This window comes from Ammospiza caudacuta, chromosome 8 (assembly GCF_027887145.1).
Source record: "Ammospiza caudacuta isolate bAmmCau1 chromosome 8, bAmmCau1.pri, whole genome shotgun sequence".
In the NCBI taxonomy this organism is placed as follows: domain Eukaryota; kingdom Metazoa; phylum Chordata; class Aves; order Passeriformes; family Passerellidae; genus Ammospiza; species Ammospiza caudacuta.
The window spans coordinates 8,460,236-8,474,819 of NC_080600.1; the positions used below are offsets into that span (position 1 = coordinate 8,460,236).

Here is a 14,584-nt window from a genome sequence, read left to right on the forward strand (position 1 = left end):
TGTTCTTTGCTGGTTTCCTGACCCGTTTGCCTGTGTAGAGATGATAATAAACGTTCACTAAATCATGCAATAAAGCCAATTCTGTGTTCAGAACCACCCACCCGTCTCCCAGTGTCTGTTTTTTATGTGCACTCGAACAAAGGCTCCTTTCCCTTCCCATAGAACCCCAGAATGGGTGGGCTTGGAAGGAACCTCAAAACCCATCTCACACCCCCTGCCAAAGCCAGGTATGCCTTCCAGGTTTTTCCAAGCTCTGTCCAGCCTGGCCTTGGACAATTCCAGGGATCCAGGAGCAGTCACAACTTTCTGAGGGTCTCCCCACCCTCACAGGGAAGAATTCCTAATTCCCTATATCCCATCCATCCCTGCCCTCTGGCAGTGGGAGCCATTCCCTGTGTCCTGTCCATCCATCCCGTGTCCCAGGTCCCTCTCCAGCTCTCCTGGAGCCCCTTTAGGCACAGGAAAAGGGCTCTAAGGTCTCCCCAGAGCTTTCTCTCCTTCAGGTGAGCACCCCCAGCTCTGCCAGCCCTCAGAGCATCTCCATGGCCTCTTCTGGAGTTGTTCCAGCAGCTCCATCCATTTCTTTACCCATCCTGTGCACTCCTTGCTTCAAGGCTGGCCAGGTGGAGCAGGCAGGAGCTGGACCAGCATCACTGAAGCCAAGGGTGGGCAAAGGGGACACCCAGGCTAGTGCTGAGGAGGGGCTGGCTTTCAAATAAAGGCTCCAGCTTGCATAGAAACCCTGAGCAGCTGAAGCCACAAGAAGCACAAGCCCGCAGCATCAAGGGGCTGCTTTAAACTAGTATTAAAGCTTTAAACCTGTATTAAAGCCTTAAACCTGTATTAAATACCAGCAGCCCTGGGGTGGAGAGAGGCCTGCAGAGCCCAGGGTGGGGATTGCCCTGGCTGGAGCCCAGGCTGGGGCAGATTCCACTCTCTGCAGCCCTGTCCCTGCTTTGCTGCACATCCGTGGCAGTGCCCTGTGTGCCAGCTGTGCCCAGCACGGGCTGTGCTCAGGCAGGGGAGCTGGCACTGCCCCATTTGGAGCTCTGCCCGGGGCAAAGCCACCCCATAAGGGTGAGATGACAGAGCCCTTTCCCCGCTGGTGACAGTGCCTGCACAGTCCTGCCAGCACAGAGATGTCCCTGCTTTGGGATGTCCCATTCTGTCTGCTTGGACACACCCTCACGCTGGCTCCTCCAGCGTCACATCCAGCAGCATAAACATCAGAAATCCTTAAAATCCGTTTAAAATGGGAGTGGGGGGCAGGGAAGGTGGGGATTTAGGGAACAAGCCCGTTCCTGCCAGCGCCTTCCCCTGGTGTCTGTATTTAGTGTTCTGCTTTCCCTAAAGAAAATTTTTTGGGGGGAATGGAGGGGAAGGGGTGGTGGTACCGGTGTGAATCCCGCGGTGGAATTGCACTGTTCCCTCCGGCGTTCAGGGCAGCAGCACACACCGACCCCGGGAGTAGAAAACTTCCCCTTGTCCCGAATAACCGCGCGGGGAGGTCGGGTATTGACAAATCCCCAATCCACCTCCCTGAGCCAGCTGAAGCGCTGCTCCCTCCTGACTCACCGACATCCCGGTGCTGATTCGATGAGAGGGGACAGCGGCGAGGGAGGCAGGGAGGGAGGGAGGGGAGATGCCCCGGCTCGGGGTTCGCCTCTGACATCAGCAGCAGCCCGGCCATAAAAGCAGCGAGCGGGGGGACCCCGGCTCAGAGCGCCGGCCCCGGCTCAGCGGCACGGAGCGGACACCTCTGCTCGCCCTCCCCGCCCCGGTAAGTGCGATCGGCAGCGACGCTTTTCTCCTTCCCTCTGCCTGCCGTGATGCTCTCGGTGATTGCCGAGCCTTCTTTGCCTCTCCGTCTGTCTGTCTGCTTTGCCTCTCCATCTGTCCAGCCGGCTGGCGAGGATGGGGAGGTTCACAAGTTGGTGCCCGCAGCAAAGCTGAGCTCCCTGAAGCGCAAGTGTCTCCTGCTCAGAGCTCTGCGAACTTTTCCTTGCAAAAGTGGCTGGAAATGGAGCAGCCCCGAAGCCTCCCCGTGTCCTGCCTCGCCCGGCGCCTCCTCTTGGCTGCCCTGCCCTGCTCCCCGTTTTGGGCGGCTGCAGAGACCCAGCCCCTCGCCCAGCCCGCCCTTCTCAGCGCCTCGGTGCCCTGAAGGGTGGCACAGGGGGATCGTCCTCAGGCTGTCACTGCAGCAGCCGCGGGCAGGGCTGGGTGCCCAGGGGGCAGAGGTGGTCTCCATCCATCCATCCATCCATCCATCCATCCATCCATCCATCCATGGCTCTGCAGCCACAGCTGGATTTTGGTGCTGGTCCCCATCCCTTGGGCTCTGGGCTCCCACAGCTTTAGTCCCTGAGAAGATCAGGCCTGACTTAAGGCACCAGGCTAGGACCAAAACCCATTTCCATGGCCGTGAGGTTTGTGCAGCTCATGTTCGGAGGTGCTATTTTCCCCAGAGCCCCAGCAAAACCCCTGGGTTTGTTCTGCTGCTGTCCCACCGAGCCCTTTGCTGCTGATCCACAGCCAATCCCTTCTCTCCTGCAGTGACATCGGAGCCTTCAGCAGGGCTCAGGAGCCTCCACAGCCAGGTCACAGCGTGCTGGGGATGAGGCCGGGGATGAAGCTGGGCGCCGCCTGCCTCCTGTGGCTGCTGCTGCTCTGCCTGAGCCTGCCCGCCACGCACGGCCGCGTCCTGGAGCGCTCCGTGGAGATCAGGAGTAAGGAGAACATGAGTAAGGGACCCATCCCTCTGCATCCCCCCGGCTCAGCTCCATTTGGGGGGTGAGGAGCTGCTGCCACTGTATGCTCCTCATCCCCCTTCCCTGCTGCTCCCATCCCCTCAGTGGTGGGCGCAACGCCCCTTCCATGCCACCCAGCCCCCTGAGGGTCTCTCGGCTTTCCCCGCAGCCCCGGACATCGATCCCTCATGGTACACGGGCCGCGGGATCCGGCCCGTGGGGCGCTTCGGGCGGCGGCGGGCACTGGGCGGGCCCGGGGCTGCTCTGCGGGGCTGCGCTGCTCCTGCCCGGCTGGAGCCGAGCCCCTGAGCCCGGCTGGCAATAAAATCCCTGCTCTCTCAGTGCCGTGTGCCAGCATCTCTGTTCCTAACCTCACCCCAAATCCGCATGGGCACCGTGGGTTCCTGCCCGCCCTGGCGGTGTGACAGCCCTTCCCTCTCATGGTTATCCTTGAACATCCCAAGAAACACCCCAAAAATAATCACAGAGGCTCCCCCCTTTCCCAGGGGTATTCCCTTGCTGTGCCAGCTCCCCAACACCTTCATTTCCCTGAGCTGGGGACAGAAACAGCCACCTCATTTCTGTGGGGTCAGAAACTCCCAGGGATGATGTGATGCTCTGTCCACCCCACTGCTGTGCCCCAAAACCTCAGGGATCACTGCCCCGCAGGCAGGGTGGGTGCTGCTGCCTCTGCAGTGGGCACAGGTGGGTTGTGTTCCTCTTCCAGCCGAGGGGAGTGCCCACAGTGTAAAGGCAAGGCACAGCAAGGCACTGTGACGCCACACGTTGGGTTTGGCCCCATTCTGGCTCAGTGATTGCCCCCAAGGATGGGCTGTGAGCCCTGCAATGGGTGGGTGGGGTGAGGAGAGCACTGGCCCTGGTCCCTGCCACCCCCAGGCTTCCTGTGGTTCCCTACAGGCTGACCTGCAGGACAGGAGGGGAAAGGAATACACACCTTTAGGGCAGAATTCTCTTTATTTGCAGCCTGGGTGTAAAACCACCGGGATCTTTGCTCTGGGGAATTAAACCCTCCCTTTCCAGAGGGAAGGGGAGATGGAGGAGGTGACAGCCAGGGGTGGGGGGATGTCACCACTCAGGGTTGGTGGCAGTGCTCCTGGCAGGTTATGCTTTAATCTGCAAACGGGAGATTGGTGGAGGAAACCCCTGTGCTTTATGTCCCGGCTAAGGATGGAGCTAAAGGGTTGAAGAGGCCCCTTGTACCAGGCCAGGGTGAGCTCTGGGTGGGATTTCAGAGGGAGGATGGCCAGGCTGAGCTGTCCCTGCAGCTCTGAGCCCCCCTGTGAGCTGTCCCAGAGCTCTGAGCTCTGTCTGTGCCCCTATGGAGGTGGGCTGGGTGCAGTGTCACATCCTCAGCTCCTGCAGCACGTCGTCCTCGTCCCGCTCATCCTCAGGTCCACGGTGGGGCTCCCATGTGGGGATGGCCTGGGTCCCTTCTCTTTCTCCCTCCTCAGGAGCTCTTGGACTAGGAGGAAACACAAGGCAAAAAAGGGGGCTCCCTTTTCCCCTCTTTTCTCCTGCCAGAGGTTGGGATGCCACGGCCACCCCGTGTCCCACCCCAGGGCACCATCCTGCAGGAACAGCATTGCACTCCCAGACTGGATACCAATGCAAAATAAAATTGTGGCGCTGGGAGAAGGCCTGAAAACCATCCCTGACACTGGGATATCTCAGGATGGATGTGTCCATCCTTCTGCCTTAAGGGGTGGCTGGCTGGCTGGAACATCTCAGTGACAATGAAGGGGCTGAGCCTTTCAGGGTTCACCTGCCTCTGCCCTCACCTAGAACCATCCCACAACTCACCTACGGCCATGAAGACATCGTTCACCTGGTGGTTGGATTTTGCAGATGTCTCCATGAACAGGAGGCCTTTTGTCCGTGCAAAGTCTTCCCCCTCCTAAGAGAAACGAGCAGAGTTATTCCCCTGTCCCCTCTGGGGCTGCTTGTTCAGTTTTGTGGTGGGTTTCACGGACAGGCACTTCAGGGGTGTCTGAAAGCCTCTTAAATGCTTGGATTTCCATGGAAATTTTCCCCGGATGTATCCCAGTGCTTTCTGTGAGAGGTGGTGAGGGAACCCCAGGCACTCACTGTAGTGTTCGCAGGGGTCTCAGGATGAGGGAAGAGACGAGGATCTGACTCCATGTTTCAGAAGGCTTGATTTATTATTTTATGATAGATATTACATTAAAACTATACTAAAAGAATAGAAGAAAGGATTTCATCAGAAGGCCAGCTAAGAATAGAAAAAGAATGATAACAAAAGCTTGTGACTGACTGAGACAGTCCGGACAGCTGGGCTGCTATTGGCCATTAATTAGAAACAACCACATGAGACCAATCACAGCAGCAGGTAATCAATGTTTCCATTTTGTTCCTGAGGCCTCTCAGCTTCTCAGGAGGAAAAAATCCCAAAGAAATGATTTTTCATAAAATGTGTCTGTGAAACTCACCTCAGTGGTGACCTCTCTCTCAGCAGCAAGGTCTGTCTTGTTGCCCACCAGAGCAACCACGATTTCATCAGGCAGGAATTTCTTCTCCAGCTCCTCCAGCCACAGCTTTGCTCTGCTGAATGTTTCCTGGAGAGATGGAGACAGAACCCCCCAGTGATCAGGTTTTGATTTAATCCCTTTGTCTCACACCAAACCAATGAGGGTGGGGAGGTTCTGATTGCCCCTCTCAGGGAAACAGGTCACCAGCCCTCAATCACATTGAGGGATAAATCACCCTCGGATGGGATTCATAGCACTAGAAACCATGATGGCAGGGTCCTGCCAGAGGCCTTACCTTGTTGGCAATGTCATAAACGATGAGGGCAGCGTGGGCATCCCTGTAGTAGAGGTGACAGACACTCTGGTACTTCTCCTGGCCCGCAGTGTCCCAGATCTCAAACTTGACAGTGGCCTCGTCCAGCTCCAGGATCTGTGTGAAGAAGGAGCCTGCAGGCAAGATCCAGGGGGTGTGTGTTCACTTGGAGCAGGAGCAGGGAGCTCAGATCCCCTGCCCCGAGGCCAAACCCATCCTGAGGTCATTAATGATGTTCTAAAGCACAGAATCCACTTCTTGTGGCCATGGCACTGGGCTGAGGTGGCCCTTCCTGGCAGCAGATTTGGGTGGATGACCCCAGGTTTGATGTTGGGTAACTCTGAGCTTTGCAGAATGCCCCCAGACAGAGAGACAGCTCCACTTTGCTGGTGGGTCAGAGCTGGGAATGGGAATATCCATGGAAAGGGCTCCCACTGGAGGGGAGCCCTCAGGGAGCAGATGGCTGGTCCACGAGCAGAGGGACAAGAGGAGAAACTCCACTTTGCTCTGCTCCACCAGCTGCAGGGGGGATCACAGCCTCTGTACCTGCTTAAGGCAAAACCCGGGTGCATCTCGTAAAATAAATACATATAAAGTCTGGGTGCTGTAGGAATTTAAACCAGGTGATCTTCAATGCAAACCTTTCTAAGAGGCTCTCCTGGGGTGCCTGAATAACTGGGAAGGCAGCACAGCATGCAAAGAGCAGATGGGCTGCACAGTTTACTCATTTTTTATTCTGCTGCTCACCTGCCTCTGATAAGCAGCACAAAGCCAGAGCTGTGTGATGTGGATGTGGCTTTGCTTGTGTGGCCTGGAAATGCAGAGGCGTGAAGGGGGAGCGTAGCCATGATATTTTCTGAAAAATCCCTTTGCCAGGATTTTTTTTTCTCCTGAGAAGCTGAGAGGCCTCAGAAAAAAATGTAAGCAATGGCTATCTGCTGCTGTGAAATGCAACAGGTGCATCTGTGATTGGTCTCATGTGGTTGTTTCTAATTAAAGGCCAATCACAGTCAGCTGGCTTGGACTCTCTGGTCAGTCACAAGATTTTGTTATCATTCCATTCCTTTCCTTGCTGGCCTCCTGATGAAATCCTTTCTTCTGTTCTTTTAGTATATAATTTTCTTTTAATATAATATATATCATAAAATAATAAATCAGCCTTCTGAAGCGTGGAGTCAACATTCTCATCTGTCCCCTCGTCCTGGGACCCCTGTGAACACCATGAGGATCTGGCTTTTGGGCAAACCTGCACCAAAGTGGGCCTGTGCTGCTGCAGGATGGAGCAAGCAGCTCCCCTGCATCCCACCCCCCTGCAGGGAAATGCACCAGGCTTGGTGTCTTATCCAGAGCCATGGAGCCCCTCACTCACATCCCACGGTGGGCAGCAGCTCCCTGAAGTCGTTCCTCACGTATCTGTAGGCCAGGCTGGACTTGCCCACGGACATGCTGCCCAGCAGCACCACCTTGTACATGTGGGAGGCTCGGGGCCCCTCCGGTGTCACTGGCTGTGCCATGTCCTGCAAGGAAACCAGCTCTGCTCAAGGGGCGCCCGCCAGGAGCGATCCCAGGATGGGCTCGGCCTCCTCCAGCAGCTCCTGACTGGAAATGCTGAAACAGGCTCGAATAAAATCAAAATCGTTAATAATATCGTAAGATGCAGATTTAACGCATCAAAGCATCTGCCACTGCCAGCTACGACCAGAAGGTGGAGATGTTCAGGAGGAAACCTGATGCCAGAGGCCTCCTTGGGTGTGGGCAAGGAGATTTCTGCATCTCCTTTAGGAAGGAGCTGGAGGAATTTCCCAGCAGAGGGAAATCCCTTCTGGCTGTGCCCTGCTCTCCAGGACACCTCCTTCCCCGCAGTCCTTAGGCTGATATCCCACATTTATTATCCTGCTTAGGAGTTCCATCAGGAGAGCCTCAGGAGTGAGCAGCCCTGCACACAAAGCAGGTGGCAAATGCTGAAGACCCCCAGACCAGCCAAGCCCCTGGAGTGCCACCCCCCATGCCACCCCAGATTGTGACACACCGCCCTGCCGTGCCCAGGGATGGCAGGAAACACGGACCCAGCAACGCGGATGGCCTCAAACCTGACTGAAGGGAGCTGCTGCAGAGCCTTGGTCGGTGGGAGCCCTCCCGGGTGACACGGGTGTCCCCTGCTCCCAGCCCTGGGCCAGGGAGGTGCCACTGCTGGGTGGGACGTGCCCGAGCACGGCAGCAGAGCACACTTTGCCCTGCTCTGCCCTGGTTCCTCCTCACAGAGCTCCTCCTCCACAAACACTCAGCCCATGTGGACGCTTGTAAAGGACAGAGGGAAGTGCACGGGGTGCTGGGCTGAGCAGCACGCCAGGCTGAGCTCTGCTGGAGTGGGGAGCATTCCCTCCACCTGGAATAAAACCCTGGTGGGGCAGACAGCAGGGATCTGCAAGACTTGTGATGAAGAATTGGTGCAATTTCTACCTGGGCCTCGGGGATTTGGCTGTGGAAGCAAGAAGGACCTTTTCAAAGACACCTACAGCAGCAGTGGAGTTCCTGCAGTTGCCTTCCTGCAGCTCCCTGCAGCTTCTGCAATTCCCTCCCTGCAGCTCCTGCAATTTTCTGCTCCCTGCTCTCTGCAGCTCCTGCGAGTCCCTTCCTGCAGCTCCCAGCAATTCCCTCCCTGCAGCTCCCTCCCCTGACAAAAGCCCCTTGTTCCTGCGAGCTGCTCATCCCACGTGCCTCCTTTATTGTGCCTGTCCTCCCCCTGCAATCTGGCAGGCTCCAGACCTTTGATTCTTCATTAAGGCTTGTCATTAAGAGCGTTCCCTGGCTGAACCCAGGTCTGGGTCTTTAGATCCAAGCAGTTTTTCTGTTGGGTGAGACAGGCTTTAATCCCCTCAAAAAAACACAAGCAACATCATCTCTCCCAGCTCATGCAGCCCTGTGATGAAGAGCAGGATTTTAGTTTGTGCAGAACAGCTAGTTAGTCATATTTTTCAAGCAGGAAGAAGATAAGCCCTGTGGCACAGCATGATTGTGCTCCTTAAGGTATTGATTACATACATTGGCCTCTTTGGAGGCTGGAAACAAGATTGCCATCCATTCTGGGCAGTTATTGTCAGTAATTAGCCACAAAACTCTCTAAGGAAACAGGAAGCTGCTTGAAAACTACCCAAGGCTGTGTGTATTAAACACAGTTTCTCATCATTTCCCTCTGCTGCTCTCTGTTCACCCTTAGAAAGGTGGGTTGATGCTGGAACAAAACCCACCTGAGATTTACTGCAGTGAGTTTTGCCAAAGCTCGCTTGAAACAATTTTTTTCCCCATGTTAGGAGGCAGAGGGTGAGGCTCCCTTCCCACCTGAAGGAAGCAAAACAAGTGGCTTTGTTCTGATTCAATTGAAAACAGGATTTAGGGGGAAATGGTCGGGGCTTTGACCTCTTTTTTTTGTTGGAAAAGGAGAGTACAGATTAAAACCCTGCATTTCCTGGATGAGGGACTGTGGGGAAAGCATCCAGATATCTACAGTCATCAATTTGGGGAGCAGCAGCTGAGGTGGTGCAGGTCCCCTCCTTGTGCCAAGAGGCCACACTGAGGGGCAGGGAAAGCTCAACCTGCTCAGATCCAGTGCAGTCAGAGAAAACAAACCAATTTATCTTCAATCAGCTGTGAAAACCCTGCTGGGGGATTTAGTCTTCAGGTACAGCTAAATATTTTGTGGCAGCTGTGTTTGGCAGCAAGTATTAGGGGCAGGATTGCTTGATCCTACACTTGTCCTGAAGGTGAGTTCCCAAACAGCCACAACACCAATAATTTCTCACTTCCCAGCAGAGGATTGAACATTGCTGCACCTAGGAAATTGTGTTCAGCATCTTTCACCTGGGCTGGAGGGAGGCTGGTGTATTTGTTGTCAGGAGATAAGCCTTTTATTTCCAAAGGAAAGCGGTAATAAAAGAAAAGTCAAAGGCATCCTTTGGGGATGGAGTCACTGGGAAGTCTTATTTAAAACCCTGTTTAACTTCCTGAGAAATTAGTGTTGTTTAAGTGTAATGATGTCTAACTCTTGTATAAGCTTTTCTAGGTCCCAGATACCATTAAAGCCATTTTCTGAGTTTCTGCAAAGGGGTGCAAGGGTGAACCAGAACAAAAGTTACTAAGCACCTCAGAAAAATTACAGGACTTCAACACTTAACAGTGTAAATCCGCAGTGTTTAACCCTGCACGTTTTGGACACAGTATTTCAGGTTCTTTCACATTTAGATACTTAACTTTTCCCCCTCAACACACACAAGAGAGTGGTCATGCACCTACCTCCCCAGTTAAGTTCTAGCATCCAGCTCAAAGCTCTCCTCTGCTTTTGGGATCCTCCTCCCACCTGCTTAAACTCTGGCTTAAATAAGAGGGTGGTCACTCAGAAAATTCACTTAAGCCAGGGCTGCCAGGAGATACAGCAATCCCAACTGCAAAGACACCATGTGTAAATATTAGATTTCCAAAGACACAATGTGTAAAATATTAGATTTACACAGCGCTGATCTCCCAGAAGCAGCAGCCCCCCTCGAGGCGAAGGGGAAGGGAACGAGGATCATTAACCACGAGGGGAAGCAAAGCTGCAATAAACGGGACTGCCCAGAGACCCTGGGAGCTCCGGGAGGATGGGGGTAGCGCACAGAGCTTCCCCAAACCTCTCCTCCTGGGCAGGAGTCCCTGCGGACCGCGCCGGGGCTGCCCCGAGAGGACGGGAGGATTCCTTTCCCATCCTGGGAAAGGCACCTTGGAGAGGGTGGGTGATTCCCTGCCCGGCGGGGAATTCCCGAGCGGAGGATGCCTTTACCTTGCCGAGGGCTCGCTGTGCCCGCTCCGTGTGCCAGGGGGGACAGAGTGACAAACATCCGTGTGTCGCAGCCCCTCCGTGCCGGGAGCGGCCAGAAGCGAAAGCGCCGGCCCCGGGAGGGTGCCGAAGGTGAGGGAGGCAGCGCGGAGCGGCGAACCTTAGACCCGGCACCGGGGCTAAGCTCTGGCAGCCAGGCGAGACGGCGACAGGCTGCTGTCAGCGGGGCCATCCCTCCCTCGGTCCTTCCAGCCCCCCTTCCCACGCTGGGATGGATGGGCGGGCGGACAGACAGACAGACAGACGGATGAACGGGTGGGTGCGGCTTTCCCCATGTCTCGGGGTCCAGGAGTGTCACCGTGATCTTTTCTGGAAAACCCTCTCTGCCCAGGATGTTCTCCAGGGAAGCTGAGAAGATTCAGCTTCTCCTGCGCTTGCTGCTCCGGAATGTGGTCCGGAGATGGTTTATCCAAACGTGTGAATTGTTTTTACTTAATGGCCAATCATCATCAGCTGTGTTGGACTCTGAGGAGTCAGTCACGAGTTTTTGTCATCATTCTTGTTAAGCCTTCTGATGTATCCTTTATCTTTCTTTAGTAAAGTTTTAGTATAGCATTATTTAATATAATATTTAATATATATAATAACATAATAATAATATTTAATATATAAACATAATAATATTTATATAAACATAATAATATTTAATATATATAATAACATAATATATATAATAACATATATAATATAATATCATATAATATCATATCATGTCATATCAGCCTTCTGAGAACATGGAGTCAAATTCTCAATTCCTCATTATTTTCCAGCCTTCTGTCTGTATCCTTTCTCTTTCTTTAGTATAGTTTTAGTATAGCATTCTTTAATATAGTAAAATAATAAATCAGCCTTCTGAGAACTTGGAGTCAAATTCTCAATTCCTCATTCTTTTCTAGCCCTCTGTCTGTATTCTTTCTCTGTAGTTTAGTACAGTTTTAGCATGTAATTTTCTTTTAATATAATGTAGTATCATAAAATAATAAATCAGCCTTCTGAGAACATGGAGTTGGAGTCTCATCTCTCACCTCGTCCTGGGCATGAGTTTTTATCATCATTCTTGCTAAGCCTTCTGTCTGCATCCTTTCTCTTTCCTTAGTATAGTTTTAGTATAGTATAATATAATATAATATAATATAATATAATATAATATAATATAATAATAAATCAGCCTTCTGAGAACATGGAGTCAGATCCTCATCTCTCACCTCGTCCTGGGGACCTCACAAACACCACACAAGAGCATCCCAGCTGCCAAGGAGATGGGGGTAAAACCCCCCAAGCTTTGAGGATCAGGGAGGGCAGGGTGTGGCAGGAGTCATGGCACACATGGGATTTGTGCTCTCTGGGTTCTTATAACATGGCAATTTCTGCTGCTGAACATTAGACCTGGCTTTGGTCTCGTGCCAGGGGCAGGCTCAGATATCCCAGGCTTGGGATTGCAAAGGGGATGTGTTTGTGGGAGAAAATGTGCACACTTGTCTGGCAAAATGCTTCAGCTGATGATAATTCTGTGTTTCTGTCATTCCTTTTGTCATAGTCAGTGTCTTTCCTTCAAGTAAGAGATCTGGAAGTGAAACAGGCTTAGCAAAATCTACTCCTAATTGTTACAGGGAACAGGGTGAAAAGCAGAAGTCCTGCAAGAAAGCTTAAAAACAATATCACCCTAGTTTTGAAATTAAAAATGTGTCTTGTGACTTCCAAGGCCTAAGCACTGCAGTTCAATTACTTCCCATTTCAGTGATGAAAAGCCATGGACAGTTTACATTCCCAGGTCCTTCCCATCAGCTCTGCAGGGGCTAGAGCTGGATTTGAACACAGGTCCCATAAATATATACAGTTTTTCCAGTCCAGAAGCAGTTTAATGTGCTCCCAAAAGTTTAATGGGAGTCTAACATGCACCCCTTTCTTATAACTTGTTTCCCAAAGGAACTGACTTAAAGCCTTTTTATTCCTTTTTTTTTTTTTTTTTCCTTAGGGCTTTGGATTAGTCAGTCCTCTGTGACCCTGGTACAGCAAGGGGGTAGGAAGATGTTTCAGGATTTTGGAAGAGCTGGGTGTGAATATCTTGAGATGGGGTTGCTGCAGCAGGAATCCTTGCCCACAGCAATGATTTTACCCACTGGTTTGGACCTACAGGCTCTGGTAGAATCATGCACCTAAACTCAGCATCTAATTTTTAGTATTAAAAAAAAGGCTGGGAGGCTTTGAAGCCTAATGAAAGGATGGCTTTGTCAGGGCTAAGAGAAGCTTCATTCCCAGTTTCTGCCGCTCTGTTATTTTCATTCCTGCTCTGCCCCAGCAGGTGTCACATCTCAGAGGCCTCTGTGAAGGGCTTTTACAAAAGAAGGTGGTGGGGAGAGGTGCCCAAACGAAGTGCCATGGCCCGGCTGGTGCAAATGCCCCGGAGGCCTGCGGAGCCCAGGGCAGTGCGTCCTTGTGTGCGATGGGACAGCCTGCCCTGGAAGGCTCCTCTGCTGAGCCAGACCCCACTAGAGGGCACAGCTCCTCCACCTTTGGAGACAGCGAGCATGCTGCTGCGGCTGCTGCCCAGCCCCATTTCTGGCCCGGACAGACAGACAGACAGACAGACACCAGTCCATGAGAGACAGACCGAGGTCTCCTGCCAGAAGTGTGGATGGACAGCCAAGCTTCTCTTGCTTTTTGCTCTCCAAACAACTGGAATGTGAGCACCTCTGATAAGCACTGTAGCAGTGCCAGGGAGCCAATTTTTTTTTCCAATGTATCTCTGTCTGCTCGCCTGCTTCTTCTGAGGGAAAATATGCAGAATGCTGAGGATCAGAGCCCTTCAGTGGTGAGTGGTTTGCAAATGGACACTGTGGCTGCATATTACAGCGTCCTGAGTGGGTCGCTGCTGGTGAGAGAGAGACGGACGAGAATCTTTTTTCTGTGATCAGAAGGCTGGATTTATTGATATATCATATATAATACGTTATAACTATACTAAATAGAATAAAGAGAGCAGTTGCAGAGCTGCTGCTAAGCTAAGAATAGAAAGAAGGAATCTATAACAAAGTTGTGTCCAGGGACTCAGTCCCTAGCTTGTTCCTGTGATTGGCCATTAATTATAAACATGGGAACATGAGCCAATCAAGGTGCCCCTGTTGCATTTCACAGCAGTTGATAATAATTGTTTACATTCTCTTCTGAGGCCTCTGCCTTCCAGAAGACACAGAAATCTGAAAGAAAGGATTCCTGTGAAAAAATGTCTGCGACAGCTGCATTGGTAGAGCACCTGGAGCATCCTGCACAAACCTAGGAATGCACCTTGCTGTACTTGTGCAGTGAGGGGTTCCTCACTTGAAATAAATTTTACTGGGCATGAGTTGTTTTTCTGAGGTTTAGGAACTGCATTTCACTTTACAGCCACCTGATGTAATTGTGTCACGAGAATTTGGAGGATGGATCTGGCCACGGGAGTGGTGTGGATCAAATACACCTTGTAGACCTTCCCCCACTGCTCCACCTCAGCCATTTTATTTGATTTTTAACTGTGAAGGAAAGGCGGAAAATTCTTGTACACATCATTGGTGTACAAGAATTCCAGAGGAAGTTAAAAAATAAAAGTTCTAGGCTAAGCACTCAAGAATATTTCAAATAATCTTGTATTTCTGGCTCTGCCTGCTGCATAACTTGGAGCAGGATGCCTCTCCTTCCTCCTTTTCCTGAATTAAAGGAGGTACAAGCACACAGATCTTTGTGGGGCAGTTTAGAAGTTCCTGGAGGGTTCTTTGTCAGTGGTTGTGCAGCACCTGGCTCTCCCTGACTGTGAGGAAGCATCGATGTGGGCACTGTAAATCCTCCCTTGCTGAAGGAGGAGTGGTTCTGTGGGAAAGGCAGCAAAGTCTGGCAACAAAGGCACAGCCCTGAGCTGAACACAGAGACTGAAAGCTCAGCTTTGCCCCTTGTTTGCTGTCTGCCTGTGGGAAGAGTTCTTTTTCCTCCTCCGACCTGTTTCTCCCCCTCTCCTTGGGCTCATCCACATGGATTCCATGTGGTCCCTGTGCAGGCAGCCCAGCTCAGGAGGTCTGATCACTATCAAAGCTCCCATGCTGTGGAAATGAGGCTTGGACTTTGTACTGCTCTGAAACTATGCTCATCTTCAGCATTTTTGGTCCTCTGAGGTGCC

At 52.1% G+C, this 14,584-nt stretch overlaps 2 protein-coding genes across 3 annotated transcripts; one reads left to right on the forward strand and one right to left on the reverse strand.

Annotated features, from left to right (window-relative positions):
• Positions 1 to 2,626: 2,626 nt before the first annotated feature.
• Positions 2,627 to 3,056, forward strand: PRLH (prolactin releasing hormone). Its single transcript, XM_058809323.1, has 2 exons — positions 2,627 to 2,726; positions 2,917 to 3,056. Exons 1-2 carry the CDS (start codon positions 2,627 to 2,629, stop codon positions 3,054 to 3,056), a joined length of 240 nt encoding a protein of 79 aa, XP_058665306.1.
• A 993-nt stretch (positions 3,057 to 4,049) lies between these two features.
• Positions 4,050 to 9,998, reverse strand: RAB17 (RAB17, member RAS oncogene family). Of its 2 annotated transcripts, none has more exons than XM_058809699.1 (6): positions 9,858 to 9,998; positions 6,937 to 7,084; positions 5,550 to 5,701; positions 5,216 to 5,341; positions 4,569 to 4,662; positions 4,050 to 4,230 (listed from the first exon to the last, which is right to left on the reverse strand). In XM_058809699.1, the coding sequence occupies exons 2-6, from the start codon at positions 7,079 to 7,081 to the stop codon at positions 4,118 to 4,120; spliced, it is 630 nt and encodes a 209-aa protein (XP_058665682.1). In that variant the 5' UTR covers positions 7,082 to 7,084; positions 9,858 to 9,998; the 3' UTR covers positions 4,050 to 4,117. The 2 variants fall into 2 exon arrangements, with proteins under 2 accessions (XP_058665682.1, XP_058665683.1); XM_058809700.1 differs by lacking the exon at positions 9,858 to 9,998 and adding an exon at positions 7,658 to 7,716.
• Positions 9,999 to 14,584: the final 4,586 nt, after the last annotated feature.